At 40.3% G+C, this 25,822-nt stretch overlaps 2 protein-coding genes across 2 annotated transcripts; one reads left to right on the top strand and one right to left on the bottom strand.

The window, feature by feature from the left end:
* Positions 1-5,692: 5,692 nt before the first annotated feature.
* On the top strand, positions 5,693-12,799 carry RP9 (RP9 pre-mRNA splicing factor). The gene is made up of 6 exons (XM_064443911.1): positions 5,693-5,919; positions 7,161-7,191; positions 7,982-8,111; positions 8,452-8,543; positions 10,601-10,662; positions 11,733-12,799. The coding sequence occupies exons 1-6, from the start codon at positions 5,720-5,722 to the stop codon at positions 11,959-11,961; spliced, it is 744 nt and encodes a 247-aa protein (XP_064299981.1). The 5' UTR covers positions 5,693-5,719; the 3' UTR covers positions 11,962-12,799.
* Positions 12,800-17,975: 5,176 nt separating this feature from the next.
* LOC104040700 (uncharacterized) lies at positions 17,976-25,133 on the bottom strand. Its single transcript, XM_009503751.2, has 5 exons — positions 24,681-25,133; positions 21,996-23,948; positions 20,871-20,996; positions 19,404-19,526; positions 17,976-18,221 (listed from the first exon to the last, which is right to left on the bottom strand). Exons 1-5 carry the CDS (start codon positions 24,826-24,828, stop codon positions 18,184-18,186), a joined length of 2,388 nt encoding a protein of 795 aa, XP_009502046.2. The 5' UTR covers positions 24,829-25,133; the 3' UTR covers positions 17,976-18,183.
* Positions 25,134-25,822: the final 689 nt, after the last annotated feature.

Genomic DNA, 25,822 nt, shown 5'->3' with positions numbered 1-25,822 from the left:
AGGATGGTATGTTTTGTAAGAGTTGGGAGACTGTCCAAGGGTCGTCAGCAAAATCTCCCTTCCCTACTATTGTTATATAATGTGCTGTTAGCATCTGAGTGCTCCTACTACTTGCATCACACAGCTTCCAAATGTGCTCAGCCCTTACTCAGGCAAAGGCCCTTGAAGGCTACATGAAGCTTTGCCTCTGTAACGACATATTTGGAGCCTTCTAGTAACAGAAGAGACACCATGCCACTGGATAACTGGAGGTACAGTGCTATACCAATAACGTACTACAGAAATACATGCCCATCAGAGTCTCGCTTTTGAAAAAAATGTTAATGGCACTTAACACAAAATGGCTGGGACTACGTACAGGTATTTGTATTTATTTATAAAGGCCAGAAAGCAAAGGGCAAAAACTCGTGAAAAATATAAGTTATTGAGTGATTTCATTACTCTAATGTCTTAAGTGAATTAAAATAATGAAGAAAGATCAAAGGTTTTCACTGAGTGGTGGCTTGAAGAGACAGTAACTGTTACACTTCTGGTGGAATGGGTGACCACTACATGGGTTACCACTACAACCACTACAAACTCCAAGTGATCAATATGGCAGTATCTCCACAGAAGGATGGAAGGAGTTCATCCATTCCGTCTACCACTGGAGGCTTGGAGGACAGAACTGACAACAAGGAAGTCAATCATTCCTCTTGTAAGTACCAGCTTATCAGCCTTTGGGACAGTTCAAATAAAAATACTTGAATGCTTAAAATGGGATGTAGCCTTATGAAGGGACTTCAAACTAAAGCTGCAGTTCAAATAGCTTTGCTCAACTGCTGGTCAACCCTGATTTCCAAAGACACTTCCTTCTTAGCTGTAAAGCTTTCCTGCAAACGCACTTTTGTGAATTCCCTAGGTAGTAACCTACTTTTTACAGAAAACAAACAATTCAATGCTTAGTTCACACCTGTGCTTGGTTGGGACCCAAAACTTTGATGTTCTTCTGCCCAGTTTTCCTAAAAGGCTTGCCCCATAGATATGTACAGGGTCTCGAACACTGACGGGATCAGCACTGTACAAAACACAGCTGTGGTCATCATGTTCTTTCAGACATTTGCTCCCTCACTCCCTTTATGTGAGGACATACGGCAGTAAACACCACATTAAAGGTTTAGGTGTGTAGCAACACTTTTCACTGCTGAGCATTGCTGCTGTAAACACGAGATCAATCTGAGAAGAGGGAAGTAGGAGCGTGATATTGTCACCTGGTGCAATGATGCTGATCAACGGAGAACTGGGCTCTGGCCCCTGCTTAGAGCATTGATTTTGTATCTTACAGAAGGAAGTACAGTTTCCAGTGTTGGGACGGGCACCCCTCCTAGTGTAGTCACGTCCAAGTTGAGGCACACTTGTTCTTCCAACCCCATGAATCTCAGATGCGTTCCTCTACTGCATCCAAAGAGTGGAATATGAATGGCAGGTGGCCCCCACCAACATAGCTGTTAGCCTGACAGTTAGGGTATTTTTTCCTGCTGAGACAGGTGTCACCACCACTGAATACCTAGACTGAGGAGGGAACTGAATCCAAGTCTCATTTTCTAAATGTTAAGCTAGGATACAAAAGAAATTGGCAGCATTAGCACTTCAAACAAAACTTTTCACATCTCGTTGAGAAAGGATGCCAGCACCTTTCTTCACAGCTGAGATTCCCAAGTGGTTAGAAGTGCCACTGTTGTTCTGAGATAGCCTTCCCTGAGGTCAGACATGGTCCAGATAACTGTATTCTGAATGTCTCTTATCAGCAAGCTTCAGGGGGCCGTGGGAGACTCTGCTCTGCTCAGCCTGCTGCTGCTTCTGGATCACATTAGGAGGTGCTTAACTTCCCATGGAGCCTAACACGGGTTCTGGATTCCTCTCCTGTGTGTAATATCTGACACATAATCAGAAACAGACCCTGGCCCAAAGCTCTAGCCAGCCAAAAATGGAGAAAAACAGATTGGCTGACATTCCGCCAGGATTACACTCTCACAGGCATACTGATGCCCATGGGATGACATAGATGTAAAGTCATTTGGTCCCAGTATTACCGCTTGTAGTTGAAACATTCAGTTGTTTATAATAAAAATAAAATTGTAGTGGATATGATGAAACATACGGGTCTCTTATGGTAAGACAACATTTCCTCAAAAACTGAATTCTTGAAATGTCTGAAGCACTACTTTCAAATAAAGGGAAAAAAACCCAAAAGAGCACAACGTTGAATAAATATCCTGCTAAGTCCAAGGAACCAGATCCTCAGCTGATATAAACCCTTTAAATAGAACAAATTTAAGCAAATTATAGATACTGAGGATCTTTACTCCAGAATAAATAGAACTGAAAATAGCGATTACTTTTTTCCTACTCCCCACTTCCTAACAATTCATTTTGGTTTGATCTTTCCTAAGGACTCATACAAAAGCAATTGTCTCCTTGGGTGTGCAATAGTCACAGGAAACTGGGGCTTTCCTCAGCAAAGGAGGAAAAAGGCATTTTGGAGCTACCTACATCTTTAAATAATCTTCTATTAAAAGTGGGCAGTAAAAAAGTCTGACCTCGCAGCTAGGTACTTCTGAGCTGGGTAATAAAGTGATAAAGTTCATTTCTGAGACAGATGAGGAAATGTACTAGAAAATTATTCGTATCAAACCGAAGAAAGAACACATTTAAACACTGTGGCTGAGCAGATTTATCTATCTGTCTAATTTTACCTTCTGTGTGCCCCACTGAGTTACAGCAGTAAAGAGTGTTACACAAATGCCCTGATCTGCTCAGAAATTAGGGCCTGGACGTACAAGCCACTTTGCCGTGTGCAAAGAACATAGCCAAGCTCTCATTGACTTAACGGTAAGAAGAGGGTAATATACTGTGGTCTGTCCTTCTGTCTCCATTTGCAACCCCACCCTTCTGTAGAGACTACGTGCTTAGTTCCTGAATTCATGTCAATTATTCTATCAAGGCTGAAGTCATTGAATCTGAGGTCATTTAAGCCAGGCCCTTACCTGCTCCAAACTGGCAGAACTCTTCTTACTTCAGCCAAGCTAGGACAGTCAAGGGTGTTCGAAAGCAAGACTGGGAGGGTTTCTGGAGAACTCCCGTCTCTTTTGCTATTGCACACATCCCTCCCACAGAACACCATTCATAAACTGGAAACTCTCCATCTTAGAATGAAGTAGCTTTTCTGTCACTGTCCTAATGCACTGGAAAGCTGTTCCAGAGTCTGTCTACTCTGGTGGTTTGAAAACGTGAAGTATAAAGGCACCTGAAAATAGCAAAATAACAGTGGAATGAAAGGGGGGGCTAAAAAAGTCCATTATATCCCTTGAGTTTGCTGCCAAAATAAAGTCTCTATTTAGTAGGCATCAGCCCAGCTGGTACTTAACTTTTAGTAACTATTGCCATTTCTCTAAATAGAGTGAAAAAATTATAACGTGTCTCACTTAAGTTCTTTCAGACATTTTAAATGTGATTGCGACACCTCAAAATATTGCTCCTTTCTCACTTGTTGTTGAAGATACATGACCACAAAAGAGACTGATTGCGATTTGACATGTTACCACATGCTAGCAGTGTCACTGCAGCAAATCTCTTAGCCTCCAGCAAACATCGTTCATCTGCTTAACCTGCTCTATAGGGGATTACCTTAAATCACATTACCTTCCAATTTCTTCATACTAAGCGTAGACACAGAGATATTTAACTCAGATTAGCAAATAAACTGATTTTGCTGCTGAGCCTTTAGACAAATGGACTTCAGTGAGTTTTGCGCCTCAAGCCAACTGCTGTGATCTGCCATTTCAAGAGATGGCAGCAACTCAGCCTCTTCTTCCCAGATTAGGCCCAGAAAAAGGCTACTTAATAAAACTCACGACAGGCCCAGTACTAAGCAAAACACACACGCTAACTACAGACCCGTGGGATGAATGAAACAGGTTTTCTCACACCTTACGTGCCATCTCATGACGTCTCAGCCAGATGGGTATCTTGGCATTAGTTATGAAGAGCAGAAGTTGGTTTTTTTAAAGTATATCTGCAAGATTATGTCACTTAGCTGCTGAGTGTTGTTTTGTGGTAGAATGGCCACTGCATTCTTTCCAGTGCCTGCACACCTACAAAATTTGGTGTGTGAAATAAAAATCTTCACCAATATTAGATATTAGTGGCAGGGCATGCAAAAGCTAGATTATGTTGTTTAAACCTTAAAATAAGGACAGAATCCTTGGGAAAGACTGTGGCAGAATTAACTGGACAAAACCAGTTTCCCAGGATCTGAAGTTACAATGGCAGCCACTTAACTGAATGCAAGTGAGAAATGAGACAAGTGATCTTTTGTCCCAAATAAGTAAGGTTTGACCAAGTAGAACCTTAAATAATATTAAAGTAGTGCTTGTAAAATAATATTACATTGTTAAATAAACCCTAAGATTTATATTTCCCTTGTAAAAGATAAGGTTTTCAATGACTGTTTTCATCTTATTGTACTTCAGAACCACGGGGTTCTGTAATAGTAATTACCAGCAAACAGCATGCTCTGCCTTTGATGTGCACTTTTGAAGCACTAAGATGATCAGTTAAAATCACCTTCAGTTCCTGGACTTCTCTAAGACACATTCTTTGCATTTCACTTGGCTCTTAAGCAATACCAGCAATCTCACGTCATGCCCTTGAACTTCAGTGTGAGGCTGAAGTAACTATTTCAGCTTTGCTTTGCCAGCCCTGACCTACCTCCATTCCTCATCCTGTGACAGAAAGATCATGGCTGGGGCAGGAAACTGCAAAAACCTGAGGGCAGATTTGGCTTTCTAGGGGTGCTCATATGCTGAAGAGGAGGGACTTGCCCTTTGCTCATCAGGCAGCTCCAGCCCCAGCAGCATGGCCATGGGTGCATGGTCTGTGGCTAGACCCTGCCTCATAACCAATATGTACCTCTCGTGGCACCAGCCGGCCTGTTAAAAAAAAGAAAACAAACATACCAAACCTGTGCCTTCTGGATGCTGCATGCAATGGCCCTGACCTTCTCCTCCCTCCATCCCCACAGATTTTGGCCTCTGGTGAGCATGGCCTGCAACCGCAACGACCCAGGGACCCTCCTTGCACACCCTACTGCTCTCCCCTGCACCCAGAAGCCCCCCAGCTCCGTCCCCAACCTTCCCCGAGGTCCTTCTGAGGGCGACGACCCCCTCACTGCCAGGCCCGTCCTGCCTCTCCTCTCCCACATCCCTCGAGCAGCCCACTGCCATATTCCTCCACGGCCCAAGTGTGTAAATGCTTGTGCCACTGAGGTGGTGTTTTATTTTTAATAACGGCGTTTTGAAGCCGCAACACCCCCGCACGTTATTTTTAACCCCCAGGGAAGGGTGCCGGGAGTGAGCGGCGCGCTGCTTGGCGTGGCCGCCCGGTTGCCTCACAGCGCCTCACCGCCTCAGGCAGCGGCGGGCTGTGGGAGGCCTGAGCGGGGCTGCTCCTCCCGGCCAGGCCCGAGGAGGAAGGGCCGGCGGACGAGGGGAGGCGGCGGTGCGGCCTGGCGGAGGGGGCGCTGCCCGGGCGGGCGGCGCCGGTGGCGGCGGAGGAAGTCGTCGCCTGTCCGACCGCGCCCCGCCCGGGCGGGGAAGGGAAACCGAAATGCCCGGCGCGGAGGGCGGGGAGGGGGCGTCGCCGCGGCCTGGCCGTTCGCCGCGGCTCTGCTGCCGCGCCGATGTCCCGCAGGGAGCGGAGGGGGCCGGAGGAGGAGGCGGGGGCGGAGGAGGAGGAGGAAGCGGCGAGGGGCAGCCAGGCGCGGCCCAAGAGCCACCCGGAGCCCGCGGCGAGCGGCGGCAGAACGCAGGACCGGCATGAGAGGAAACGGAAGAGACAGGAGGCGCAGCAGCTCCAGAAGCTCCAGCACTTGGAGTCCTTGTAAGGGAGGGGAGGGGAGGCTGCCCGGCCGCCCCGCCGCCCCCTCGGCGTTTTGGGGCAGGGTCGAGGCGGTGGGTTTGGGTTTTTATTTTGTCCCTTCCCGCAGCGGCTGCTCCAGCTCTCTCACGTTTAAACCCGTGCCCGGTGTTTCAGTGGCGCTCCTGCGGGCCTGGGGCGCCGCTTGCAAAGCCGCTTGGTGGTTTTATCACCATTCTTTGGGGAAAACCGGGTCTCTTCCAGGTTCCTAGAGGTCTGGGAGTTGCAGCATTGAAGCAGAGGTTGTTCAGCTGGTTTCTGCTAGAGTGGATTAAAAAAAAAATAAGAAGGTTTGAGATCTACCTGGTGTCTCCACAGGTAGCCCACGGTGCTGTAAAGGGTTTATGCCATTTCATTGAAACGGGTTTAATGGAACAAAAAAATCAGAAAGTTTGCAAGCGCATGGGTTTTCTTTTTGCTTTCCAAGTGAAAGTAAAAATCTGTTTGCTATGAAATGCACCAAACAGCACTCATAAACTTATCATTACAGAGGTACTGTTAAAGATATCGTTAAGGACACTATGATCTCATAGTGTCTTGGCATTTAACTCCTAAGCACCTGCCCTTCCTCAATTGTTGTGCTTTATGTAGCACCTGCTTGCTATTTGGATTTTAATAAATTTTATATCTAGTGTTAACTCCAGAGAAATGCTGCAGGAAAGATGGTACTTTGGTCAGTAAGGTTCTGTTTTTAGGTTTCATACACAGAGAAAAAAAAGATGAAATTATTATTATTATATACTAGTTTTGGCTGGCAAAGCTAGAGGTGAGGAATGGTCTGTGACATTTTCAGCAGAGTATGCCTATGATTCAGCAGTGCTGGAGTAAAGAAATTTGGATCAGTGAGATCTTGGGGAGGGGTGCTACAGAAAAAGAAGAGAGAATTGTGCATTTATGGTAACTGAAGCTGAACTGGATGTGCCTTGCATCCCTGTAAAGCAGGGCGATGAAAGTGGTTGTTCCCCCACAAGAACATGAATCTGTAGGATAGTTGCAAGAGACACGTGTGGTGATATGACAGTGTCTCAGTCTGCTTGCATCCAGGTATCTGTGTTCCGCTGTAGTTCTTAGTAATATTGATTGAGTAAAAATTAAAGGAAAATGTGAGCTGAAGGTCTTAACTCTATACCATAGAAATAATGTATTTTCTCAATTTATTTGTCTGTGCTAAGCTGTGAAGTAACAATATTTCTATTGCCTTTCAGCTATGAAAAACCTCCCCCAGGGCTAATTAAGGTTGGTAAATATATCGCAGTAAATTTTTAGCATTACGAGGGATTTTCACACAACCTGCCTTTTAGCAGTTTTTCTTAAGTGTCTACATTACCTGTATAAATTACCAAGAGAAATAGGTGCTTCCAGGGGAAAACTCACTAGCCAACCCCTTTGACTTGATGAATCTAGAGTGAAATGCCCAGAATCAGGCAGGATGATACCCGTTCTTTCATCACCTTTTAGTATGCACACTTAATGCAGTACTTAATAGTGGGGATAGAGGGGAGTAGTTTACGGTGAAGCAGATTTTCAGCTTGAATGACATCTTTTCAGGATTCTTTTCCACTGCTTCTGCTCAAATACTTCTGAAAAAATACTTTCCCTTCATAATGATCACTACTTTTGCCAGATCTGTATGCCTAAGCCATAATCTAGTGCTTTTAACCTAAAAAATACTGCTGTGTGTTGTAAAAGTTGTTTTTAATTATTATGCCTTGTTAACAGGAAGAGGAAAATGTCGTCTGCGCTTGTCTGTTAATTTTTCATTTATAATCTTTACTTAAATAAATTACTAAAATAAATGGGAAGGGATGGAATTAATATGGCAGTTGAGAGTAGAAAAGTCAAAGGTGAGGGAAAAAGAAAATTACTTAATGCTGTTAAAGGAATCAGGTATTTTGGATCCTTCATGTGTTACAAGAGAAAATAAATGTTACAGGGAAAATAGGTTCCATATTACATGAAAGCTTTGGAGTATTAATTTTATCAAAGTTAGAAAATACTATTTTACTGTCCTTATCTTTTTCCATAGGAGAATGAAACAAAACCGGAAGACTGCATACCTGATGTACCAGGCAATGAAAGCGCACGAGAATTCCTGGCACATGCCCCTACAAAAGGGCTTTGGATGCCTTTGGGAAAAGAAGTCAAAGTCATGCAGTGTAAGGCCAAAATATTCCAGGTGTCATTGGACCTTCATAAAGCCACCCGTTTTTCTCTGGGGGAGGGCAGAATGTCTGGTGGATGGATGACAAGGTCCAGGTGGATTGGCTGATATAAAAGCAACCAGTATCTTGAAGGCTGTAATGAAATGCACAAAATATATTTTATGGACATTACATTTGTCAACACAATACTTTATCTATGTATTCATTTCAACAAATTGAAAATATTTTCCATAAATATGTTCTTTTGGTTTGGGGGTTTGGTTTTTTTTCCTTTTTCTTTTCTTCGTCTGCGCTGACTCAAAGGTACAATTCATTGCTGCTTCTTTTTTTAAAGGTTGGAGGTGTAAACGTTACGGACACAGAACGGGAGATAAAGAATGCCCGTTCTTTATTAAAGGCAATCAGAAATTGGAACAATTTAGAGTAGTGAGTACAAATACCGTACTATTACTGCTTGTATTTTTTAATATTGATGATGCATAATCTTGCAAGTGAAGAGAATCCTGTTAGATGATGCTTTATTAAGGACCTTTCCTCTGTCTCTAGTATAATATAGATGGCGAAAATCTCCTAATAAAGGAAAAGCTACAGATGTGGTTGGATGTTTGACTACTTTGCAGAAAATCTGCTCTTCGAGAGGAAAATTAGTAATTTTTACATTTAAATTGGAAATCTTCAGGAACCTGTTTCAACCATTATATTCAGTTTTTGTGATTAAAATGCCAACGTAACAAAAAATGCTTAGTCAAGCTTGAGCTGCCCACATTACAGCTGCTTCAAGCCTTCCGCTCTCACTGTGAACAACCACATCATGAAGCCTGTTGTCTAGGTCTGTAATCCCATCATTGTCTACGAGTCTGATCTCTTGCTACATGAGGCTGCATCTCAGCTCTGCAGATTCTTTCTGCGCGACCTCTAACTTTTCACGTTGCTCTGCATTGTTAAACTATATTTCAAGCTCTCATCACTTTGTGTCTCATGTCCTCATTTCTATCCTTGAAAATGCCATCAGGACTTATTCTGTCCAATCAGGATACTACTGCTAAGAGTATTTTTAGCCAGCCTCTATGACCAGATTGCCTCTATTTTCATTTTTCCTCGGCCTGCTTCTCTGTTACATCAAACTCTTGCTGTATATCCAAGGCCCTTCATGGTGCATTCCCAACATCTTTCATTTGCTACCAGCATTTTAATTCCCACCTCCGGTCAGCAGCTGATGTCTCCTCTCTGTTGAACTTGTTTGCTGAACCTTCCAACACATACAATCACGCCATCTTTTTGCTGCGTTCTTGCATGAGATGAACTCACCTTAAATTCCTGCAAAGTTTATTTGCTGTCTTACTTCACAACAGTCTTTAGCTGCAATGCCTGGTTAATTTAAAAGTAACATATTTAAGACCAAGAATGGTAGTGCATAGCATGTTAGGACAACTCCAACTTCATTATCTGATTGTCCTGTATTCCTTGCTCCTGTATTCCTGTGTGTTTGTGTTGTGGTTCAGCCCCAGTCAGCAGCTAAACACCACGCAGCCACTCACTCACTCCCTCCACCCCTGTGGGAGGGGGGAGAGAATTGGAACAGCAAAAGCACAAAAAAAACCCCTTGTGGGTTGAGATAAGAACAGTTTAATAATTAAAATAATAATTATAATAATAATGATTATGATAATAACATTAATGATAATATAATAAAAAGGAAAAGGGAGAAAGGAAAAAAAAAAAAAGCAAATGATACACCTGCTGACTGATGCTGCTGGTCCCTGAGCTGCGATTGCTGCCTCCCTCCCCTGGCCAGCTCCCCCCAGTTAACATACTGGGCATTACGTTACATGAAATGGAATATCCCTTTTGCCAGTTTGAATCCGCTCTCTTAGCTGTGCCCCCTCCCCTCCCGGCTTCTTGTGCCCCTGGCAGAGCATGGGAAACTAAAGAAGTCCTCGACTAGTACAAGCACTACCCAGCAACAACTAAAACATTGGTGTGTTATCAACATTGTTTTCATACTAAGTCCAAAGCACAGCACTGTGCCAGCTGCAGTGAAGAAAATTAACTCTAGCCCAGCTAAAACCATGACAGTTTGTATCCAAGTTTTTAAAGTACACTATAAGGGCACAGCTCATTATTTTTAAACTTCAATATTCCTTCTGTCTGGCTTTTCCTACAGCATATGTATGGGGTTCTCTTAGTTAACTGTGATTGGAGAGGGAGAGAGGTAGTGCACCTAAGGAGAGTCCCCTTCATTGGTGGCATAACTAGAAAAGCTTTTCCTATAGTAAAAAACCCAGTTCAGATTAATTAAGTCTGAGAGTATACTTGTAAGTTAAGAGCTTGCTAAATGTATTTCATCTTTTGATAAAATCGTATTTTTGTATTGGGTTGCTTTGGTTTGTGGTTTTGGTTTGTTTTGGATTTTTTTAAATACAACAGACAGTGATAAATACTTTTCTTTACCAACACTGGATTTTCTGTTTTCCACTTTAAAGGCACATGAAGATCCAATGTACGATATAATAAGAGAAAACAAACGTCATGAAAAAGAAATGAGGTAAGTGTGTTTTCTATAGTAAACGGCATTTTTAATTTGGTTTTTATTTTGATAACATGATACTAATGTATATGTGAAATTTTGGTATAAGCTACCCTTACCAACTCAGAACATTTTTCTAATGGCAGTTTCTTTATGTTGGCAGGCACTAATGCATTTCTACTTTCTTAATAATCACTCAGAAGTACTTCTTATCACTTTATTTCTATTAGCTTCTGTATTTTTTCCCAAAACAAAGTTTAATGAGGAGTTGTATTCATTTATGCCATAATATTCAGATACTTGAGTTTAGTTTTGGTTTAGGCCTAAAAAACAGTTCGATTTTTTTTTTCTTTTCACTGACTTCACTGAGGTGTTTTCTAAAATTTGGTGCATCAGAGTGCCTTCAGTAGACATGAAGGGGTGGATTTAGAAAACTGGTCTAGGCATCTGATGTTGTTCCTCATATGAGGTCATTATTTGATAAAGAAAGCAGCAGAGTTCTTTCATGCTTTCTTACTTGAACAGCATCAGTGAGATAACTGAACAAACTATAGGTAGCCCACGGAGTAGTACTGCTGCTGCAGCTGTGGGTGCGTTGGTTTTGTTTTGGTGGTTGTTTTTTTTTTTTTAAAAAAAGCAAATCCTTCGAGATGATACTGGAGACAACAATAAAATAAGCAAATAGTTTGTCCCCATTTGCAAGTAATCCATGAAAGGTCAAAGGAAGAGTGTATGTCAAAAATGTCTCTGCATCTAAAGTCTACTCTGTCAGTTTTACTGACATCAGCTCTGTATCAGCAGGGCAGTGAATTTCTTATTATCATAATCCCCATATGCACCTATGCATGGATAAGCATAGAACTTCTTATGGCGGTCTGATGATAGCTGTTGCCTCATTATTTTGCACACATAAATATTGGCCAATAAACTAGTCTGTCTTTGATATCCCATGGGATGGAAAGCCCCTGAGAACAGACCATCTGCTCATCTCAAAAGAGGTTGCTTTTATCAGTCTATGAAAACTGTAATAGGAGTGAAATTCAGCAAAAGAGCTAGAAAGGTTTCTCATTCACATTTTTTAAACTCAGGATACAGCAACTGAAGCAGCTACTGGAAGACTCTACCTCAGATGATGATGATAACAGCGATGACAGTGATGAGGGCGGTGAAGACAGCAGCAGCTCCACTTCCTCAGAATGTAGAGATAAGCATAAGAAAAAAAAGAGAAAGAAAGAAAAGAAAAAAAAAGAAAAGAAGAAAAAGAAAAAGAGAAAGCGTAAATCATCTAAATCTAATGAGAAGTCAGAATCTGACTGACAGCAATCACCTGCTGCATGCTTATTGACCTCTGCTTGGGAACTGCAAGGAAAGATCCAAAGAATGAGAAAGAAACCACCAGAAAGGGCTCTGTTAAACTCAGAACATACAGGTGGATACATACAGCATCCTACACTGTATCTTCTGCCCCTCTGCAGTGCTGCAGCCAGAAGAGAGCTGCATTAAACAATGCTCAGTCAACCATATCTTTGTACTGTAAAACCTGTGCTAATAGTCATCTGCCTTGGTCAAATTGGGTCTCTGCGTTGCCACACATGACTAGCAGCAGAAAGCAGTGACTACCAAGGTAACACCAACAAATCTGCAGAACTCAGCAGACTGTCTATTGAAGTGTCTTCTCTCCATGAAGTTATTTTATTACATACAATGCCTCGCCGTAATGGGACTGCAGTTTGCACTGTGTGGAGCACCAACAGTTTGCTTACAGTCCCTATAAGCAGGTTGTACTGTGGTTTTTTTGTTGTTTTTTTTTTTTTTCTCTGCAAACTGCCTATGTGCTGAAGTTCATTGTACTTCTCCTAGTACTGGCAGCTAGGGAAATCAAGATCATCGATGGAGGGGGAAAAAAGTTAATCGAGGGGATTTATTTTAAGACAAAACTGCAGTGTCAGCAAGACTTTTTTTGTGTGTAGCAAAATCAACATCATTTCCATTAATACGCACATTTCTGCAATACCTAAAGTGTTCTCCAAACTGTAGGAGTGGGAGCCAAATGTAATGATGTTAAATGTTCAACTTTCTTGTAAAGAGGTAGTGGTTTTAGTTATTTAAAAAGGAGGTTTTCATGTCAGAAATTAAAGATTAATTTCTACCTACATATCAGTATCAGGTGTTTGATATATTTGATGTTTTTTTCCCTTTTAAAAAGGCTTTTGGAAGTAAACTCTAACTTATGTTTACTGGAATTATTTTATGTAGTAATATTTTATGAATCAATTCCACAAGAATATAAATGAGTAAGGCTTTCAGAATGGTTCTCAGCTATATACATGTAAGCCCCAGAACAGTAGTAAAGAACTTGTAAGCAGGAAGAAGGGGAAGTTTTGTGTACTTAATTGACCTTGTGGACTGACTGCACTTTTCTTTTAAATCATCTTGCAAGGTAGACTCGACTAGAAAGATTGAGATAGCAATAAACTGCATTAGAGTCAGCACCTCTTTTTGAACCATCAAGGTACAGTGGTGCAGAGCTGTGATTTGAGGACTAGATGATATATATTGGTACTCTACAAAAGGAGAAAGAAAAATAGATTTGCTTTGAAAGGGTGAGGAAGGACTTAAACAGTACTTCATCTCTGATCTTATGCTTATATTGGAAAAAACCATGATAAAGCTCTAACATGAGTGAGCATTAACAATGAAATCATGAAACCATACACTAAAATGCATTTAAGACTTTTTCAAAGCTCTCAGGAGGAGAAAATAAAAAGACACGGGAAAGTATACATTAAAATGTGTTTTCTCCCTCCTACATGTTTAAGTCATGTAATAAAAATAAACTCCCATTCCTTGCCAGTCATTCATGATATGTTCTGGGGAAAAACAAGGTAGTCAAGGCCTACTTACAAAACGAGACTGTTTATTCCCAGAGCTTAAAGGTGGAATTGTGTTTTATCCTCCAGTATTGTTTCGTAAATCTCCCTGTGATGGGATTTACCGGTGACTCCTGATAGTTCCCTGTATTAGTATCATCATCAACAAATTCAAAGCTCCTGGCTCTTTCACCAGAAAGCTATTTAACAGCTGAAATAGCGCAAGGAGATTTATAGCAGCCTGGTTCTCTGTATTGTTGCCACATTTGGTGTGAGAAAATCCTTGTTTATAGAACTGGTGGTTGTTTGACAGACCCTGGAAGCCACAGCCAGTATTCACCTGACATATTCCAAGAGCATTCTCACTCAAGTTGCATAGAGCAGAGCTAACCCAAAGATCTCTTCAGTTACTTTAGCTTTTGTCATTTCAGGTTCTTCTGAAGTTCAGTTCAATAAAAAAAAAACCACTCTGTTTTTCCTTGGTCTGTCATCCCATTCCTTGTTAATGGGTCCTCCCCATTTTACCTACCAGGGTTTACTATTTGGACAGTCAAGAAACACACTGTAGAAGACCCTTCTCTAACTTAAATCAGAAAGGTTTTTTGAGATACCAAATCACTGTTCTGTACCTGACTAAAGGTGTGTTTAACTCAGTATGTTTTTCTACTCGTGGTCGGTAGTGGATACCTACACAACAGGGCAGCGCAAACTCTAGTGGCATTATTTCTGTTATTTCACTGATACTGCTTGTCATGCAGGCACTTTGAATCACAGATTATATTGAGTAGCCTTGGATTTTTTTTTTTTACATCCAATCACTTTTTGTAAACTTTGCAGTTTCCTTCTGCAAGGAACTCTAGAGATTAATGAATTAGTGAAGAAACATCATTTGCTTCCAAGCTGCTCCCTGCTACTTTCATTTCATACACCCTAGTTTTTGTAACAGAAGGCATATGAATAACTCATCCCTATTCATTTCCCCATATCGTTACCAGTTTTGTAGATCTATATCATATCCCTTATAGTTATTTTAGTAGTTCTCTACTGAAACTCATACAAGTAGAGCCAATCTCAAAATTAAAGCTAACTCTCTTAATAGACTACGACTGAGTAGTGCTGAGAGGCAGCCAGTGCTAGAGTCCCGAGAAGCATGATTTATTTCATCATTTAGCATTTTAAACAGTGCCAAAGCTGGCATGTGAGAGACTGGAGGCCTCTTAGAAGTATAGAGACTAGATACCAACACCCATTTATATTAATGGAAAATGACTCTGTGTAGAAGTAAATCCAGAAAGCAGGGTAAGAAACTATAGTCTTAAAAAGACAACTGAGCCTTAAGAAATAAGTCTTAACCACTGAACTATTTATTTTGTGTTCAAAGAACCAATTGGTTTTTTCTAGCAATCCTTGCCTTCTTTGTAGGCATGTAGATTTCCATTTAAAAGTTCTGTGGAAGCCTGAGTGGCAGTAATAGCAAAACTGTGTAGTCCCATGAAGCTAAATAAGCATGAAATGCAGGTACAACATACCTCACAGGCAATACAGCTTAACTGGTCTTCAGCTCCCAGGTCTGTATCTCGATCTCTGAAACATTCCTCTCAGAAAGATTACTTCAGCAAAAATACTGACATCTGTGTTACTTCCTCAGCCATGAAATTATGTGGGGTTTATAGCCTTGTTGACAGAGATGGCTGGTGGCACCGAGTCAGTCAGGTGAATCTGAGGACTCCCTTTTTAAACAGCGCATTTGTTCTTCCTTGGTATGCCTACAGTTAGGAGCCAATGGCAAAAACAGCTCATTGCATGCTGTCTTCCACTGTTTTGTTTTAATAGAGAGACCTGTAATTAATCTTTTCCAACATAAGGCAGAAAACAGGACATTGTAAAAGGGAAAGCTTTATGCCAGGCAGATGCTACCAAATTGAAAATTAAAATGTAGGATTAAAACCTGGCAAGCTGACATAACCCACTGGCTCCACTTCAGCGATTACACTACACCCACTTTGCAACAGAGGCTTGTAGTTGGCTACAAATAATCATTTAGAAATTCTGAGTCACAGACAGTAAGTCTATCCAAACAAAGCTCCTAGTATGGAAGTCTCAGAGGCCTCTAAAGCTTGCTACTGGTGTGCCAAATAGCAAATAGATTCTTCAGTGGCCCTTCAGTAGATGCTGCAAGAAGCATGTGAAAACTTCAGAGGCAATGCAGTACTGCTACAGTTACAAGTTCACAATACAGCCAGCACTGCAGTTACTCATCCCTGGGCAATCTAGCTTCAGTGGTAAAAGCTGACACAGATGTGCATCTGTAACAACTTAAATCTCAAATATCACTGTGGCTCACCTGGCTGAAGAAGAACCTGGACTTTAATTCACACCGTTTAAGATGCAGTTTGTACTTCACATCCTTTCTGAACATTAAATACAGCTGTAAGCCAGCTGACTTAAGATGCAGTCCACAAATCATCCATGCTGCTAAGTGAAGAAAAAAGCCAAGTAGAAGATTCAGGGTTTTTTTAGTTTTAAGGTCACAGAACTAGTATTGCCAGAGTAGAGCATGCCTTATATAACATTATCTAAGAAGTGCTAGATTCTGGTGTACTCACTGGATATCTGGAGCACTAGAACTTTCATGCATACTACTTTAAGCATTGGTGTGGATCCATAGCGTGGGTACACTACAACATTTTTAAGCAATTAGTCTTAAAATGGATTTGTCTTCAAAGAGCTGCTTAAACACTCCTACTGCTACTCCCTCACGTATTCTTGGGAGCTAACACCACGAGACCCTAAGCTGCTGCTTATGTTTGGGTAGAAAGCACACTGACTAGTGCAAAACCTGTGAAAGGACAACTAGCATGACCTTAGGAGTAGCAGTGAAACAATAGCCATTCACAAAGATCTCCATGCCCCCCCCCCCCCCCCCTCAAGTGCCATCTAACTGTGAGGTCACAAATATTCCTTTATCAGACAAGCAGCAAAAGACAGACAGTTAAATATGTCAGCAGAATTGGCTTAGTATTAACTCCCAGAGCTACACCCAAATTCAGGGAAAAAAAAATAGTCAGTCCTTACCTAAGGGGTCTCAGTTATAGCAGAGGATTACTCCTGAGCCATCACTTAGAGTCTTCAAGTTGAAGAGATTCTACTGTTCATTCTCCCCATCAGAATAAAGTCTATCCCCCTCTAAGTCCAGCACATGCCTATATTAGATATCCAAGAGCAGCAGTCCCATATTTTCTAGATTATTAAAAAAGCTCCACACTTGGAGTAATTCCCTCCCTCACTTTATTCTTTGAGCTTCTGTGCAGCACAAAAGCCAAGTAGGAATTTGTATTCCTTGTTTTCTTGCAGTGCTTAAAGACTAAATAAAAACTTGGCATCAAAGTGTTAAAGTGGATTCTTTCCCTTAACAGCATGGGGTAAAGGCTATAATTACAGTAGCTCTTTAACAAGTAAGCAAGTGCTATTAAAAATAATAGCAAGGTCGAGGATCAGTTGAGTACGGAAACCTCAATACTCCTCACGGAGGGAAAACAGCGTAACCTCAGTTACAGGTCAAACTAGTGATAGCCACAAAGCTTGAATGCAGTCACAGGAAATGCTACTTATCTGTGTCATTACTCTAGGGCACAAACAGAATAAGAACATTGGGAGAAGAGACAGAAGACAGTGTTAGTTTCCCTACCTTTTTCAATCACTATCACTTTATTTGGTAATCATCCAAGAATAGCAGTATTATGTCTAGGCTTCTCACATGGTGAAACTAGCTTTCATAGACATGAAGGTGGTCACACATTTCAGCTATCCCACCTCATCCAGATCAGTCTGTTTCCATTATTCATAAGACAGCTCAGCAGAGACCCAGTTTTATCATCTTAGTTCTATAGAGAGACTTTTCTGTAGTGAGTTGCCAAGGCCAGTATCCACTGTAATAGAAGCCATCAGTGAGAAGCCAGGGAACAGAGCACACCACTGCTGTAAAAACTTCTGTTTCACCTTTAAAGCCCATTCCTCCAGCCCAGGGTCTCCACAGAGGGCTTATAACAGTCTCCACAGAAAAAGGGGAGAAGGGAAAAGCATCACATCAATGCAGTGCTTTAGTTTTAGTCCTCAATCATGCATTTAGTGATTAAGATCTGAGGAACTGCCTTGAAATGTCAAGTCAGTACTTGACTTGCTACAGCTTTAACTATATTCCTCCACACTTTGACAAAACCAAATCCAGCCAAAAATCCAGCTGATGGAGGAGAACCTTGTACCTATGCCCATATCATATCAGCAAACTGCCTGTGAGATGAGATGACATTGTCAGTCTTCACAGTCCTGCAGAGCTTAAGAACAAGGCAGCAGTAAATGGTACACTATCATGGTATTGATGCACATACATCCCTACCATAAACTTTTTGGCTTCCGTATACAGATGGAATACAAGTCTCAAAGTGCAATTCTATTAAATTTATTATTTAAATAGTGGACATGCTAGTTATAAAAAGGTGACATAAGTGTTAAATACTTAATTCCATTTTAATAATGCCCTCAGTCTTTACAGTGCTACTTCTTACCCTTTAAGAGTGCACAACAACTTACAAAATATACAATAATAACAGTTATGGATTTATGCAAAATTCTGATACATCTTCCCCCCCCCTTGCCCCACTATTTGCAGTTATTTTCTCTTACAGAGGGACTTCCTTGTTCCATGCCCTAAAGGAAAAAAAATAGGAGAGTAAGGTATGCATTGTCCCTCCAAATAATATATGTCAATATGCTTTAAAAAAAGACCAGACATCAATGACTGTCTTCTATTGCAGGTGAGGGCACTGATTATTGATATTAGAACTATGTACGCAACTTCCCAGCAAGGATAAATTCTGCAGGAATGGTGTTGGACTTCAGAATATCCCAGTATATCAGATAGATAAGAGTTCCATATAAAACTCAGCCTATTCTCAGTGTGCTCTTGTAACTACATTATTGAACACATCCAAGAAACATTGACTATTACTGGGGCAAATATAAGTAGTATTTGGGGATAATGCAAGTTTCTAGATGCTTTTACTAAAAAGGATCAGCCATTAAAGATTTAACACTGTCATTTAAATAATTTGACTTCAGGACTGCAGCAGTTTTGACTAAGAAGCTTCAGTCTAAGTTTTTGTTTTAAACATTGCAAATACATGGAATTGTAATCCTCTGTTTAATATATGAGAAACAGAGGGTCTTTAACTCTTATTTCCTGACTGCATATTCAAGTTAGCTTTGCTATGCCAAATTTCCTTCTGGAAAAGAACGCTCTGATATTTTACAGCTTCTTGTATGTACTGACCCTTTTCAGTTTATAACCTTTTCAGACTCTCCCACAAACGCACAAAAGTGTATTTGTTACTGATGCGATTTTCCCCTCCATTGTTTTTCCTCTCTTCCTCCAAAATAGCAAGAAGTTCCTACTCTATAAAGTTGAAGAATTATCTATCTGTATTTGTGTTGTATCAAGTTAAAATATTTTGGCAAAGACATACCTTTAGCTTAAAAAAACCCTAAACTATTGTTCTAATTTTTTTGAAGTGTTGGGTCCTCTGTCACTTTGCCACATATTGGAAGAGCAACTAGACTAAAATAGTGGATTTTGGTGGGTTGAGTTCCCCCCCACCTTTAATAAAGGGAAGGAACCTAACCTGGTCACTGCTACAACAGTATTCATAGCAAAGTCAGTTTTCAGTGTCTAGCTTGCTTTTTCCCTCATCTTGTCTCTGTAAATAGCATGTGAAATAATAGCAAATGCTATCCAATCTCCTTGCATTTCAAACCAAGAACCATTACCCCCTGATACGGTAATGAAAAAAATCCTTGTAACAGTCATTTTGTAACTTGTCACTCTATACTAACCTCTGTGCACACTGCTTTTAGGCATCTCCCACACTATTTCTTCTACCTCACATCTTGTGTCTCTGCGTTTTGATAGTGGTTTGCTTATTCTTTTCCTCTTTGGTTTAAGCAAAAGTGGGCAACCTAAATAGCAAGATACAACTGGTGTTATTTCTCCAAAGCATAGACTTAAAGCAAATCTAAGCTTGACTTTCCCCAACTGGTCTGTAGTGTTCCTCATTCTCCCTTCCCTTCATGTGCCCATTTTAGTGGCAGATAAAACCGACAATACATGTGTCAGGCAACAGTCTTATATGTTTACAATATTCAATCATTGTCTAACCATAATTCTGGATGCGTTGTATTTTCGGTAGTAACGTGATAGGTGTTAATGTGGCAAAAAAAAAGAAGCCAGTGACAGCTGGATAATTCTACTCTAGTTCACTTTAAGTGTTCAAGACTAGGTGATAGGTGTCCAAGTGACCCAACTCACCACTGTCTTAAAAAAACCCTCAATTCTTCAGACCCGTTAAGTTATGCACCACAGGTACACAGTTCAAGAAGTCAAGTTTAGCATATGATATTACTGCTTAATCAACATACCTTGTTTAACCAAACCCCCTTACTTGCAGGGCACTTAAATTTTAAGAAAACAGTCCTAAGATAAGCAACATTTTAAGAAGGATGTTATTTTACTAGCACTTTTGAGGCATCCATTGGCATGAACAGCCTTCAGAAGAAAACAATTCCTGCTTCCTAGTACTGCATGTGATAGCTTCTTTAAGCTACATAGTCTGAAAAAGGAGGAGGAGAAAACAGGGAGTAACAAAGGCCAAACATCCTCAGTACGTCACAGCACCTATGACTTCGAAGAAATAGGAGACATGCTGAAAGTCAAAGGTAACAAGATTATTTTAGAACTATTTTATTGTTTTTATGAATTGTTTAAGGAGCTATGAAAGTTGCTGCTAAAGTGTTGTCAACTTTTATAGAGCAGGCTAACATAAAAAATCCAAACAACATTTTGAAGTCGTCCATGGATAGAAAGAGTAAAAAGCCTCCAATGCAGGAGGCAAATCCCATGTGAATTCTGATATGTTCTGCTTATCAAGATTAGGAACTACTGCTGCATGTGCACTCAAGAGAAGCATTATCTGGGTAAAGAATTAATACTACAGTTCATGGCAGTAGCAACTTTACACAAATGAGGGATTTGCTCACCCACAAAGCATTTGATGCTTTGATTTCCCATGGTACCTTTAAAACAAAAGTAGCTATAATGCATCCTTTTCCACATGTTTGAATTTGCAAAAAAAGATATAAAAATACCCTGAAATGTACTGACTGACAGGCATTTCTTCAGTATCAGAGCAATGAGAATTAGTTTTATCTTCAAATCTTATCCAAATATCCTAAGCTTACTGTTTTGTATCACATCCATTTGAATGTTCCTTAAGAGCAGAAATACATTGAGGAAATAAATTGTACCTTGATCTTTGCTCTTTGCTGGGGGTGAGAGACTTCCCTGTGTTTGGCTGGCAAGTTTGGGTTTAGCACCACTTCTAATCCAATACTCTTCAGGTGGTATCCCCATGTTCTCCCTCAGCAGACTCCCTAATAAAAAAATAGTTGATTTACAGTCAGTATTTAGTTTTGCTAATATTAATATACTGTTTGATCCAAAGTCAGAAGGCAAAGCTAGCTACTGAATCTAATTGTAAGAGTCTATTAAAACATGATTTTCTGGAGACCGCACTTGACAAAAATTACAAGCTGCTTTAAGTCTACAGATTTTGTGCAAAGCAAATGAAGTCTAAGAACACTAAGCTTATTAGATCACCCTGTTTTGGATGCCTTTCACAATACAAGACTGTACTAAAGAGTAGCCACTTACTGAAGTATCCACATAACCAGTTATGAACCCTGCCTGATAACTCTGCTTATTCTCGGTTCAGATGAATACAGTTTCTACCAATATCTACTTTTGAGTAAAGAAAATATTCTTGTCCAGATCAAATTTAATGCAGTTCCACACTGATTTTATGCAAATAGCACAAAACTTGTTGCTAACAGTAAGAACAGCAGCTACAATAAAAAAAAAAAAAACACAATAGTTTTACTCCTCTTCCACAGGAAAAAAGTTACACAGGATACAGCCACCAGATTATAATGAACTTAATTCTGTTTAATCCGCATAACATGGGTCTGTGATGGGGAAGTCAGAATGTTTGTATAAATTTAAATGCCAAGTTTCCTACATATTATTAAACATTGGTAAATGTGTAGCTCATATGACCTTAAGATTTTCAAATGGCTAAACTGCCACTAGTGTCAGAAAGTTAAGTATATAAAAATCTAACTCAAAGGGAAATTTCTGCAAAATTCTCTGCTGGTTGTGAAGGTGCAGTATCCTCATGTAGTAGGTAAAAATTTGCAGCAAACCCCCTTTGCCTCAAAAAAAAAAATATTCTGCAGTACTTCTGGCTCTAAGCCAAGTCTGAAGCTACAACTTTTTCCAGTCTTCCCACTGGTTCAAACTACAATTTGCAGCCGCAATTAGGTGTTCTTTGTGTGTTCTATTAAGCAGCACTTTGTCCCCAGCGATTAGCTTACCTCCCAAGAATTTCTGTAGCATTCGCTGGTGTTCAAGTTGTTCTCTTCTTGCTGTAGGCTTCTTTCTTCCATAATATCCATAATCACTGTATACAACTTCATCTTGTTCTTTCCCCTTTGGCTTATAAACTACACCAATGTTTTCACCAAGCCCACTCCTAGTTTTTATCTTCTCTTGAGCAGGCCAGCTAATTAATTGAGCCCGTATAGCATTTTTAGATGGCTTCCAAAGCACCCTCTGGCCAACTTGGTAGAAGCTTCCTTTACCAGGCGTCAAGATTCCATATGGAGTGGCTTCTTGAAAGAAATATTCAATTTCATCCATGTCATCATCATAGTCATCATCATCCTCATCCTCCTCATGTTCTCCCTCTTCATCCTCCTCTTCTCCCCTCACAGAGTATTCTTCAGAGTCCTCAACTTCTGACATACTCTTAGCTGCTTTTTTCTTGAGAGGATTTAATTTTTTCTGACTAGAAGATCTCAGAAGGGTTCCCAGCTTTCCACCTTTACCAGAAGTCTCTTTCATATTCATGGTTGAAGAGTTTTTGACACCTTGGTCATTCAAGATGTCCATCTGCTCCCTTCCTACCACTTCATTTTCATTAAGGGACCCACCACTTCTAATTTTCTCTTTCTCTAAGCCCTCTGTACTTTTCTGGAAAGTATGCATGCTTTTCTGAAGCACATAGTCAGGGACAAAATAAGACACTGGAGCATCATCAACTGATGAGCCTTCCTCTCTAGAGGACGCGTCATCAGAAGAAAGACTGAGTACACTTTGGTGCTTCCTTTGTGGCAAACAAACATCGTAGTTGTAGTTTGTGTCCATATTCTCCAAACAAGCCAGCCAACTGTTAGAGGGAACGTACTTCTCAATAGATTCATCACACCAAATGCTTTTATCTGTTTGACTTTCATTGGTTGCGCTGTGGCTTAGATTCAGCTTTTTCTGCTGAAAATTTAAGTCACTCATTACCTCCATGCCAGATGGTAGTCCTGCTTGTTGAATAAAGCTGGGCTCTTCTTGAGAAGTTTTTGAGCCTGCAGATTTTTTAGAGCTAGATTTCTTAGTTACTACCACATCCTGTCTTACCACTGGTTGATCTATGCTAACAGATCTTGCCAATTCTGCCATTTGCACTGCCATGGTTTCACCTGGGGGGGATTTCGCCCATTGACTTGTATTTACCTGCTTTTCCGCATCCACCTTCACTTCATTACTTTGGACCTCTTTTCCTTGCACAGTTTCAACACCCTGTTTTGAGGTGAGAACAGCTTTTCTCTCATCTAAATAAGTTCCAGGCACCATTTTCTCCCCTTCATGAGGGCCATATATCATTCCTTCACATGAACTAACAGAAAATAAGTCACGCTGTACTATATTTTCTGGGACTGGTTTACCACTTGCCACATCATACAAAGGGATAGTTTCTTTAAAGGACTTCCACAGTTGAATAGCTGGAGAGCCATTTCCATATTCTATCCTCACTTCTTCCTTCTCAAAGGCATAGCTTCCAGTAGGAAGATTTCTATACTGTGTAGAGCTGGAAGGGGTCTTGTTATGAAACTCTCTGTCTACCACAATGGAAGATCCAGATGAATCTTGTTTCTCTGAAGTACTTTCAGTCTCTGTACCTATACCAGAAGAAACACAGGCCATACTTCCTGCATCACAACCTTTCGTTTCTGTACGGGTATCTTGATGCTTTTTTTGCTTGTTTTCAGGTTGTCTAGGATCAGTCTGTGTTTCTTTTGTCTCCATTTTTTTCCCAGGGGTACTGTAGTGTCTAAACCTTGTTGCATGATAAAACATAGGGGAAGGTGGGGGAACATTAAAATAAGGCCTTCTGTTAATTCTTGCATGCACTGGATGCTGTGGAACAAGAAATCCAGGGTACTCATGGAGTGCAACAGAATAAAATGGAAAATATGGATTTCCACTTCGGAAGCCTAGACATTGGGGATAAAAGAAAGTAAAGATAACTATATCTTCTTTCTGAAACAATTAATACTGAATAATAATTTCTTGCATACACAGGGACAACTACAAGATCAGACATGCAGGTAAATAAAACACTCCACCTTGGCAATGCTTGGAAGCAAAGCAGGTGCAGAAACCCAAAGACAGTTCCTTGTTATAGAACAGCTTATCTGCAGCTACACTTTACCCAAAGCTTGATTTTATTCCTTAAAACATACACCAAATAGCGTTTTCTCTTTTTTTTTGTTTGCTTTTTTATGGACTGTGCTATAGCATTGTCTTTGAAAAAGACAGCTCCAGATAGAAGTTAACATAGGTATACCATTCACAAGATGTACTTAATGATATTGTTTCTGTGTGGATCTTTACGTTTGTATTTGGCCATACCTATAATGCATGCACATGTTTGGAACTCATATATACACACGTGTAAATTGTTAGGCACACTCTAGAGTTCTGTATCTGTAAGATAGCCATTAATATTTTGCTTAGTTTCTGTTCTCCAGAAATGGATGCTTTCTAGCACACAAGCTACACATTTAACTAACACTTCATAAATCAGATCTTTGACAACCAAAACATTACATTAATTCTACCTTAAACTCCCAAGAAACTTGTGAGCACAGGTACACATTTGTTTCCTCCACTCTAGCAGGAATTTACTAAGCAAAGCTACCACAGACAGCTCTCATTTACCTTACCTGGAGCAGGTACGTAGTATGGGCTGTATCCATGACTGAGGTACCATGGATTTGGAAAAGGTTGTTGTGCTGTTGGCTGTGCATAAAAAAAGGGTCTTGTGTGGTTTGTGGAATATGATCCACTTTCTGAAGTTGAGGCAGTATTCATTTTTTTTTTAACACTGAAAGAGATACAAATAATCAAGATTAACCACTTTTAAAACTGTCTGACTTTATGATTTTTATGCTCTCTCGGAGTTCAGCAGACCTTCCTTTCCCAGCCCGGTGAAATCATATCTTTCCAGAAGAAAGCTACCATATTCCAAACAGAAAGTAGAAAACTGACATTATTATCAGGGTCAAAGATTTTAGCTCTCCTCTGCTAAGCAAGATTTTTATGTGCAGCTCTCAATATTAGTTCTTCAAGCAGTAACTTCAATGTAGTCTTATATGCATACATCTACATAAGTAGTATTCCAGCCAATTGAAAACTAGCCTTCAGTCAATTAGCCCTGAGCAAGAAGTTAAAAAAGGCTTCACACAACCAGAAGTTTGATGCTCAATGAAGAAAATACTACTTAACACCAACACTTATGTTGTATTTAAGATTAAAATAAGCACTCTATTAATCAGGGTTTTTACTTTATAATATACTTCAGAACAATAACAGCTACTGTAATAAACCAGATATTTCAGTATCACCATACTTCCTATGCTTAAACTAAATGATAAGTAACAAAAGCCAAAAGCAAAACCCTTATGCATAAGTTCACATTCAAAGTCACACAAAATTCACAGAACAGAACTTCCTCCCACACTTATGTATTTCCTCAATAAACTGTTACACTAAGTTCAGTCCCTTCCAGCCTATGCAAAGAATGCATTCCTGTCACACATAGCTTATAAGCAAGAATAAAAGAAACCAGAGAACACAGACAACCTAGTGACTACACAGGAAAAAAAGCCAGCAGCTCAACTTCTTATAAAACTTAAACACTTTAAAGTTGCAGGAAAAAAATTTTGAACTCAATACCTGTTACAGACTAGCACGCAGTTCAGTCTAGAGTTTCAGAAAGCTTTCAGGAACACTGGAGCCCTCTTCAGTTTCCATCTAGAACAGCCTGTCCAGCTCTCGTAAGCACCAAAAAGCCTACAGTGTCCCC

The sequence above is a fragment of the Phalacrocorax carbo genome, chromosome 2 (genome assembly GCF_963921805.1).
Source record: "Phalacrocorax carbo chromosome 2, bPhaCar2.1, whole genome shotgun sequence".
NCBI classification, from domain to species: Eukaryota; Metazoa; Chordata; class Aves; order Suliformes; family Phalacrocoracidae; genus Phalacrocorax; species Phalacrocorax carbo.
This window is presented reverse-complemented; position numbering and strand designations above follow the sequence as displayed.

Excerpts from the sequence above, each read along its gene's own strand:
- RP9 (XM_064443911.1), top strand. The coding sequence starts at position 5,720 with ATGTCCCGCAGGGAGCGGAGGGGGCCGGAGGAGGAGGCGGGGGCGGAG. Across the intron at positions 8,544-10,600 it reads AATTGGAACAATTTAGAGTA|GCACATGAAGATCCAATGTA; the intron begins GTGAGTACAAAT and ends TCCACTTTAAAG. Across the intron at positions 10,663-11,732 it reads CGTCATGAAAAAGAAATGAG|GATACAGCAACTGAAGCAGC; the intron begins GTAAGTGTGTTT and ends TTTTAAACTCAG.
- LOC104040700 (XM_009503751.2), bottom strand. The coding sequence starts at position 24,828 with ATGAATACTGCCTCAACTTCAGAAAGTGGATCATATTCCACAAACCAC. Across the intron at positions 23,949-24,680 it reads ATACTACGTACCTGCTCCAG|GCTTCCGAAGTGGAAATCCA; the intron begins GTAAGGTAAATG and ends CCCAATGTCTAG. Across the intron at positions 20,997-21,995 it reads GCTACAGAAATTCTTGGGAG|GGAGTCTGCTGAGGGAGAAC; the intron begins GTAAGCTAATCG and ends TTTTTTTATTAG.